Source organism: Carlito syrichta, unplaced genomic scaffold, assembly GCF_000164805.1.
Source record: "Carlito syrichta isolate Samal-C Ts95f unplaced genomic scaffold, Tarsius_syrichta-2.0.1 Scaffold308290, whole genome shotgun sequence".
Lineage (NCBI taxonomy): Eukaryota > Metazoa > Chordata > Mammalia > Primates > Tarsiidae > Carlito > Carlito syrichta.
This window is the reverse complement of record NW_007252386.1, coordinates 300,386-309,528: the sequence shown is the minus strand read 5'-3', so window position 1 is coordinate 309,528 and position 9,143 is coordinate 300,386. Positions and strand designations below refer to the sequence as shown.

At 46.3% G+C, this 9,143-nt stretch overlaps 2 protein-coding genes across 2 annotated transcripts in view; one reads left to right on the top strand and one right to left on the bottom strand.

The window, feature by feature from the left end:
- Positions 1–351: 351 nt before the first annotated feature.
- On the bottom strand, positions 352–1,177 carry NOP10 (NOP10 ribonucleoprotein). Its single transcript, XM_008065403.1, has 2 exons — positions 1,051–1,177; positions 352–751 (listed from the first exon to the last, which is right to left on the bottom strand). Exons 1-2 carry the CDS (start codon positions 1,102–1,104, stop codon positions 611–613), a joined length of 195 nt encoding a protein of 64 aa, XP_008063594.1. The 5' UTR covers positions 1,105–1,177; the 3' UTR covers positions 352–610.
- The window catches only part of NUTM1 (NUT midline carcinoma family member 1), a 13,281-nt gene continuing 5,240 nt past the window's right edge, over positions 1,103–9,143 (top strand). The window contains exons 1-5 of the mRNA XM_008065412.2: positions 1,103–1,221; positions 1,452–1,590; positions 2,847–2,901; positions 5,066–5,762; positions 8,702–8,830. Of these exons, the coding sequence (XP_008063603.2) occupies positions 1,103–1,221; positions 1,452–1,590; positions 2,847–2,901; positions 5,066–5,762; positions 8,702–8,830 (1,139 nt within the window). The remainder of the gene's footprint in view (positions 1,222–1,451; positions 1,591–2,846; positions 2,902–5,065; positions 5,763–8,701; positions 8,831–9,143) is intronic.

Here is a 9,143-nt window from a genome sequence, read left to right as displayed (position 1 = left end):
TTAGTCTCCTGACTTCAAATTCTCTGCCCTCTACAATACACTACTATTACTTTCTAAAGTAACACTTCCATTTTGAATCATAATGCTATTTCAAGGGGCAAGAAATGACTTAAGTGACAACAGAAGTATTTTTCGGTGAATGCTGACAATTGTGAAGTGTTTCTTTCTTTCTTTTTTTTTGAGTTGGCCCAGGCCGGCTCTGAAGTCTTTCTTTCTTTCTTAGCTTTTCTTCCCCTTCCCCAACACCCTCCTATCAGTACTAAAGTTTTTCAACTCTCTGGGGGTACTCTCATCTCCCCCGCTTTTTAGAAAAATTATCAATCGTTTCCTCCAGTTAGACACACAGAGAGCTCTTTCTAATCATTTTATATTTAATAACCTGGTAAAATTCATGATATTTTTAAAGAGTTAAACTTGTTCCCTTTATGAGGAACAAGTTTTCCCTTTAACTCTTTATGGAATGCTACCATGTCTGCCTCACACAAGCATGAACCGAGAACATATGCGATTGGATTCCAAAGGCATCATGGCTCCCAGACTTAAGTTTGGTTACGGAGTCTCCGAGATGGTAAGAGGCGGCAGAAGAGACCTCATGAAATACAAGTGACTCTCAGAGGACAGAACGCGGTTGCTGGGTCATGAGCACCTTGAAGCGTTTCTTGATGGTGATGCGGTGCCGCGAGTATTTGTCATCTGGGGAGAACCGAGCCGGATGAGCTGAGCAGGTCTGTTGCCCCATGGGGTCAAATTTCTGCTTGAGGAAGAGAGAACACGATCTCAGCACAGGAGTGGTGAGATGGGGAGGCGGTAGCGCGGAAAAGGGCAAACGTGAAGACAGGAGATGCGATGATGAGAGCAAAAAGTCGTATGCATGCATGCATAAACAAACAAACACAATTTAAAGAAGTCATGCCCCCCTGGTTCTAGTTCCCCGCGCCCTGGGCTTTCTAGTTTCCCGCACGCAGCTAGTTAACTTGGTGTGCAGTCTCAGCCATCCTTCCCATCCGCATTTCTCGCCATGCCCCTTTATAACTTGTTTCCTCGCCTCACCTTCAGCGTATAGACCCGCTCTCCCTGCTGGTTCAGGTAATACTGGAGAAACATGACCACACTTGTGACGAGGTTCCAAAGCCGTCTGAGCTCCGTCTGCCACTCGGTCGGCCGATCGCCTCGCGTGTTTGTCAATTTCCTTCCTGCGTGTCCCAAGGCATGCCGGAAAATGTAGTCCATTTTTCTTTATTTGAAGCTGGCCGGGTGGCCAGGAGGGGGCGCACGAGAGCAGGACTGGCCTTGGAGCTCCCACTTGCAACATTGCTGGAGTTCTAAAACACGTGGAGGGTGCCCACTGTGTGCTAGGCACTGCCGGGTGTTAGAGGGGGGTAGGGATGGATGTGGGTTGAACATTGTTGTGTAGAATCCTGTCTTTATCCCAAAATGTACGCCCATTTCAGGGGCACTGTGTTTCTAGTACCTGAAGAAGCCAAGGGCTCCAGGATTCGGAGCCCCTTTATGCTCGGGAGGAAACAAGAGATTTTCTTCCCTCCCCTCTTGTACATCCAGTTCCCCCGCTCCATTTCAAAAGTATTGGCGGTAAAGAGTGCATGCTGGGTATTTAATATTCCGCAAAGCAAAGACAGCGTAGGATTATTTTATGAAACCGGTGAAGTATGTTTTAGTGGTCGAATCGTGATTCAAACTCAGGTCTCTTACCGCAAATTCTGCGTTCTTTCTTATAGTGGTGAGTAGCTAATAATAGCTTAATAAGGTGCGCCTTCTAGGAGTATTTCGAATTTTTAAAAGGACGTAGAAATTCTCTTTATAGAACTCTAGTTTAAAGAAATGAAAATCGAACCAAGATATCACTACAAAGATGATCATTACAGCATTACTTATGACAAAAACATTGAACATATATTAATTTTGTAACCAGAAAAACCTGAAAGGTTTTTTTTAACATTATGGTTTGGATCCGCTTGTAGTTGCATAAAATATCTCTGCAAGGATTCACAAGAAACAGATGATATTGGCTTCCTCTGGGATAGAGAACTTGATTACAGGGGGAAGAAGTATGGTACACTTGCTGCTGTATTTTGCACAGTTTGACTTTTGAACCATGCTAATGTATTACCTATTTTAAAAATTAAGAACAAAATAATTTGACAAAGAAGGACTTTCTGATCTTGAAAGTTTAGGCTACAGGACAGCTTTTAGGTTTAGTGGGACTTTTCAGCAAGGTTATGTAAGGGTGTGGCTTCTGTGGACTGCACAGCTTATGGTAGCAGACTGTTTGGTGACTGCAGGACAATTTTCCCAAGAAGTGAGATGCATACAGCAATTGAACACCTTGGATCATCTGACAATTCTAATATCAAACTGGTTTTCTTGATCCTTAAGTGTACAGACAATGTGCTCTGAATCTGATTCAGAAAACATAGCCATCATTGAATTAAGAGGGGTCTACCACCAACCTGCTACTAATAGGAAGTTAGTTATAGAACTAGGTGGAACTGAAAAGCACAAAATAAGATATGGTGGTGAAGAATATAAGTACTAGATAGGGAACCAAAAGATAAAATTGTAATGTTGGGAATCTGATAATTTATAAATTGCCCTTTAAGAGGTACACATCAATTGTGTTGCTAAGCTCTAGTTTGGAGAGAATTCCTGGTTATTGCCTACTTACTAGAACCTTCCATGGCATATCTTCGCCCCCCCCCATCTTTCCCTATCCCCTCCCCCACAGCAGAATGCCTTGAGTTCTAGATCTAACACTTACCATCCCTTCCTTGGATCCCTATCAACTGGAGCCAGGTTACTCTTTGGTTCCTGCACCTGTCTAATTCTAGGCTTCCAGACAGTCACAGTTAGTGCCTAAACCTGAGAGGACAGCTTCAGATGGAGGTAAGTCTGCAGGTGGTGGGGAAGTTCCCTCCCATTTGCTCAAGCCCTTGGGATTGAAATTTGACACTTCATCTAGGGACTAGCTCTTAAGGTTGACCTGAAGAGATGTAAGGCTTCACTCTGGGGGAGGCTGGGAAAGAAGATTGTACCATTAAGACTAGGGGCTGGGGAAGGAAGAGGGCCTTTTTAGGGGCTGATCACAGCACCTCTGAGGAAACATGCTGCTTATAGAGAATGGATGGCAGTTAGTAACTTGATTCTCTGGAACAAGGACCACTTCAGTATGTGTTTGTGTGTGTGTGTGTGTGTGTGTGTGTGTGTGTGTGTGTGTGTGTGTGTGTGGCGGGGGGGGGATGGTCAGAAGTATATGTCCTGGGAGTGGCACAGAGAGGGTTCAGGGGAAGGCCCAAGTTGCTCTGTCTTCTTTAGGCAACTGGAGCCTGCTCTAAGAATTTTCCCTGGGAACTGAGCTCTGGCTATACTTGAGCTTACGAGGGAAAGAAAGGTAGAGGTTGGAGAATGGGAGGGGAGGGCAGGGGAGATGAATGGCCTTAGCCAGAAAATTGTCCAGTGGAGTTCTCTATTGTATAGAAATGTCTTTCTGAAAACAAGGCTGTGAGGTACTATAACTGTCTCTGCTCAGGGCTTCAAGGTCCCTGCTGGCCCCAGAGGTGACTCCTCTTTTAGTTCAGGAAGCAGTTTTTCCTGATTCATCAGGGGCCAGCGGAGGTGGGTTACTCCAGTCTGGCTGAGAGTTGGGGCTTCCTCGAGCTGCTCTCAGTGTGTCTTCCTTTTGCAGACCTCAGGCTTTCAGGCCCCTTTTATTATGTTCAGTACTATGTGGCATACTACTGGCTCTGTGCTCTATGGCCAAGATGAGTTTGAATCTGAGTTTGCTCATATTCCATGGTCAGAAAGCAGAATATTGTTAGTTTGCCAGTGTAATATATTTATAATTTTTTTCCTCAGAGGGAGGAGAGTAGCATGAACTCAGGGAGAGTATGTTCTATTATTATTATTATTATTAAAAATCCTAGGAGACACAGGTCTTGTTTAATTAAGTACATTTGTGTTCTTATCCTTGGTCTCCTTGATAAGAGTCCACATAGCTCCTCAGCAGGAACCATGTTCTAGACGCCCTTATTCTTTCCTTAGTACCCGGATCAGTCCCTTGTTCCTAGCAGGCCCCAAATTTCTGATATTAGGAGCTCCAAGCACCAAGCAGAAGGACCTCACATAGTCTGCACAACCAAATATTGACATACCCAACAATTACTTAAAGCTCTGGAAAGCTTCTTCCCCATAATGCCCTTCTCTCACCCATTTCCTGGTCCTTATCTAATCCTCTCCAGTTATTCCTGTCTGTTATACATCCAAACTTCTGGGAACCAAACATGCAATCCGCATACCCTTTCCTGGGAACAGCACTGCTGTGAGTGGTGTCGGGCCACAGAGCAGCTGGGAGCAAGCAAGGTTCAGGTGGCTTGAATCTCTTGTTTAGAATAGGTGGGAATAGGACATATGCACATATGCTGGGTAGGGTGTGTTGTGGGGTATGGGCTTCATGGGTCCTTGAATCCTTGCTTCTGCTTGTAGAGTGCATCCTTCTTCTGTTCTTGTAGGAAAGGAGAGGGGAGATTTATAAGAAGCCACAGGAAAAGGAAAAGAAAGAAGGAATGGGTCAATAATCTCCTTCTCAAGGAGATTGTGGGTGCCTCCAGAGGAGCATAACCTAACCTGGCCTTGTTCCCCTACTGCACTAAGCCTGCTGTGGGCTGTTTTCCCTGCAGAATAAGTGTCAGTCTTATTCCATGTGTTAGTAAGCAGCCTATGGGGCTGGCAGGAAAGGTCTGCCAGGAATTTTCTTAGAGAAGCTCTTAGGGCAGTGATGGCTTGGGCTTGTCTCGTCAGGGCAGACAGGAGTCTCTATGTCTCTGAGAAAAGAGCAACTTCTCTAGTGCAGTCATTCTCAATTGGGAGTAAGGGATATCAGAATCACTTGGGGAACATTTGCAAACAACGCATATAGATGGGGATCTATATCCCCTTTTCAACTGTTGAGAATCAGTGCTCTGAGTCTTCAGGGTCTAAAGGGGAGCTCAGCTGGCCTAACTCTGGTCTTCTTTTTTCCTACTTCATTCCTTCTTTTTCTTTGTCTCAACAGCATCTCCATTGCCGGGACTGGATATAAGCATGAAACCTGGTGCCGCCCCGTCTCCTTTCACTGCCCCTCCCCTTCCCCCACCTACTCCTGGCCTACCAGACCCACCACCCTGGGAACCATCTCCACAATCTCCCATGCCTTCAGCATTCTCTCCAGGCAACCCTCTGGTGCTCTCTGCTTTCCCCAGCCCACTGTTGGTGACAGAGGACGGGGACCCTTGCCCCACAGGGGCTGGGGCTGGCAAGGTCATTGTCAAAGTCAAGACTGAAGGGAAACCAGCTGAGCCCTCTCAAACTCAGAACTTTATCCTTACTCAGACGGCCCTCAATTGGATTGCCTGTGGAAACCCTGAGGGTCTTCCACCTCAATTTATGACAGCCTCTAATGTGAAGACCATTCTGTCCACTAAGTCTGTTGGAGTGAGCCAGGAGGGCCTGTCAGGTCTTCCTCCTCAGGCTTTACCACCGGCTGCCCAACTGGCCACCATGGCGCCCCCGGAAAAGGCTCGGCCAGGGCCACATGGGACAACTGGGGACGCAGGTCCTGTGGTTGCCGGATCCAAGTCCTCACTGGGTGACCCCTCCTGTACTTCCAAGGGTGTTTATGAGAACTTCCGTCGCTGGCAGCGATACAAAGCTTTGGCCCGGAGGCACTTATCCCAAAGTCCTGATACAGAAGCTCTTTCCTGTTTTCTTATGTAAGTGGGGAGACCTGAGGTTAATTATTCTAGGACTTTTTTAAAAAGAGGATTTTGGGATGAACCTAGGCTATTTAGGAATACTTGAGGCAGATCACGAGTATGATGGAGATGATATGAGAATGAAAAACATAATAATAATAATCAACCTCTTCAGTCACTACCCAGTTTATAACGACGTTTCAGGTGTTTTCTCTTAAGTGATCCTCAAAACCCTGTGAGTTCAGGCAAGCCTTTTTATAGTAATCTTCATTTACAAATTAGAAGACTGAAGCTCAGAGAGGTTTCCTGTCATGAAACCAGGACCAACGACTGGAACTTAGATCTCTGGCTCCAGGTACCGAGATCCTCCCGGTCTACTTTTCTATCTTCTGACACTGAGTTGAGCCATCTAAACCAGCCCAGCTGAGTGCTGGGCCCTGACCCATTCCTGTGGGATGGGAAGGACAGAGCGGAGCTAGGCAAAGGACTTGGTGTGTGTCCTCCCTCTGCTACCCCCGTTCCCCCATCTTATTCAGGGTAATTCAAGTTGAAATAGGTGGTAGTAGAGCTTGCTTTATCATTAAAGGCCTGGGCTCCACCATGCTCTAGATTTGTAATCCTGGGCAGAACATTTAACATTCTTGCCCTCGGTTTTCTCATCTAAAAAGGGAAAAATTATATATACTTTGGAGGGCTGCTGAGAAAAATTAAATGCCCTAATATATATGAAGTGCTCAACAAAGTTCCTGGTATGGAGAATGCTTCATGAAATGGTAACTATTTTATTATTATTGTAAAAGACAATCTAAGTCGGGCTCGGTGGCTCAGCCTGTAATCCCGCGCCCTTGGGAGGCTGAGGTGAGTGGATTGCCTGAGCCCGTGGGTTCGAGACCCGCCTGGGCAGGCGAGACCTCATCTCTACAATAAAATCAAAAAATTAGCCAGGCGTGGTAGCGCGCACCTGTAATTCTGGTCACTTGGAAGGCTGAGGCGGAAGGATTGCCGGAGCCCAGCAGGTCGAGGCTGCGGTGGCTGGGAGCGGCCACTGCACTCCAGTCTGGGCGACAGAGTGAGACTCCAACTCAAAAAAAAAAAAAAGACAATCTAGAAGAGGAGAACTCACAAAAGGTCAAAATGCAAGGAGCCTAGTGTTATAAGCTATTTGTTTTGTTTATAAAGCAGAGTCATTAGTCATCTGAAGAATTGTGTGTTCTTTTCACCCAGACCTGCTGTCTCTCTCAACTGCACTATACCCTAAGCATTTTTTGTAAGCCACTATATAACACATACAACATTTTACAAGATTTAAAAAATGTGCCAGGCATGATGGCTCACACCTGCAATCTCAGTACTTTGGGAGGCTGAGGTGAGAGGATTGCCTGAGCCCGCGGGTTTGAGACCAGCCTGGGCAACTTGGCAAGACCTCATCTCTACAATTAAAAAAAAAAATTCACCGGACACAGTGACACGTGTCTGTAGTTCCACCTACTTGAAAGGCTGAGGCAGAAGGATCACCTGAGCCAAGCAGGTTGAGGCTGCAGTGGCCAGGAGCATGCCACTGCCCTTCAACCTGGGTGACAGAGTGAGACTCCAACTCAGAAAAAAAAAGTGCCAGGCATGATGGCTCACGCCTGTAATCCAAGCACTTTGGGAGGCTGAGGTGGGAGGATCACTTGAGCCTGGAAGTTCAAGACCAGCCCAAGCAATATAGTGAAACTTCATCTCTACAAAAAATAAAAAAATTAGCTGGACATGGTGGTATGCACCTGTCATCCTAGCTGCTGGGGAGGCTGAGGTGGGAGAACCACTTGAGCCCCAGAGTTCCAGGCTTCAGTGAGCTGTGATTGAGCCCAGGCAATGGAGTGAGACACCAACTAAAAAAAAAAAAAAAAAAAAAAAAAAAGTACGTGGTGCTTTTCCAGTGGCTAAACTTCTAAAAAACAAAAACAAAACCTCCTCTACCCCAATCCTAGAGCAAATGACCCAAGAGGCTTCCCTAAAGCCTTAGTTGTACAGCATCTTGCTGCTCTGAGTTCTTTCTCAGTGCCTGGCAGACTGAATTTCTAAATCTTGAGCCAGTATGGACTCCCAAGGTTTGCATGGGATCTATTCGTTTTGGGTCCTGGCCTGCTTGTGTTTCACACTCAGAGGCTCTGGACATCATCCCTCCTACAAAGTGCAGTCCAGACTGCTGCAAACTGGGAAGCTGGTAAAATGCTCAGCCCTGCGATTCTGGGGGCCCAGCAAGCTTCCCCAGGTGATTCTAAAGCACAGTAATGTTTGAGGACTCAAAAGGAAGTCAGAAAGGCAAAAATTAAGCCCTTCCTGTGATGGGATCATAGCCTAGAAGATGTACAAATTCCATGCTGAAAAGATCTAGCAAGAAAGAGGTACACTCTACTAGGCTCTTGATTTCTTCTGGATCAGAAAGGGCTCCTTGCAGAAGCAGTCTTGTATTGGTATTTGGCTGTCTGTAGGGGTATCCTGGAAACAAAGAAACTGAAAAACCAATAAATAAAAACCATATAACCTTTAATTCGAGATTCATTTGGGTTAGGGAATTTTTTTTTTAATGCAAGAGCCTCTGGTCAGGGTTAAGCCTACTTTACAGTGAAAAAAATTCACTATAAAACACTAGTGTTTAGCTAAGGATAGCATTTTAAGAATTAGGGGTGGTTGTTGTGGTTGGTCTCAAAAGGTAGGGAGTAGAATCACGTTTGATTTTGCATGAGATTTGCAAATTTCAACAGTAAAGAGGCAAGTATGGTAAATGAATGGATGGGAGGTTGACAGTCTAGGCATGCAATCAGAAGTGGGACATGACAGGGACTGAGGGACACATTAGATGTGGTGAGAGGTGAGAGGCAGGGAATGTGGGTGTTGGGACAGATGAATGGCACCGTGGGGTGTGGGGGGCACACTTTTAGAACACGTGACTGACTCAGTGGGGATTTTAGCCCAGTGCTTCGTTCCCTGGCCCGGCTGAAGCCCACTATGACCCTGGAGGAGGGACTGCCAAGGGCTGTGCAGGAGTGGGACCGCACCAGCAACTTTGACCGGATGATCTTTTATGAGATGGCAGAAAAGTGAGTCCAATGAACCTTCATTCTCCCAAATTGGGTTATGTGACTGAGTGGGAGGGACAGTGAAGACGTTTGTGTCTAGGTGTGTGGGTGATTGTCAAAAGGGATGTTAGGCCAGGCTCGGTGGCTCAGCCTGTAATCCCGCGCCTTTGGGAGGCCAAGGTGAGTGGATTGCCTGAGCCCGTGGGTTCGAGACCCGCTTGGGCAACTTGATGAGATCTCATCTCTACAACAAATCAAAAATTAGCTGGGCGTGGTAGCGCACGTCTGTAGTTCCAGCTACTGGAAGGCTGAGGCAGAAGGATCACTGGAGCCC

Bases quoted from the DNA above. Each gene is read 5' to 3' on its own strand.
- NOP10 (XM_008065403.1), bottom strand. From the start codon at position 1,104: ATGTTTCTCCAGTATTACCTGAACCAGCAGGGAGAGCGGGTCTATACG. The intron at 752-1,050 runs GTGAGGCGAGGA...TTCCTCAAGCAG, and splicing joins AGCGGGTCTATACGCTGAAG to AAATTTGACCCCATGGGGCA.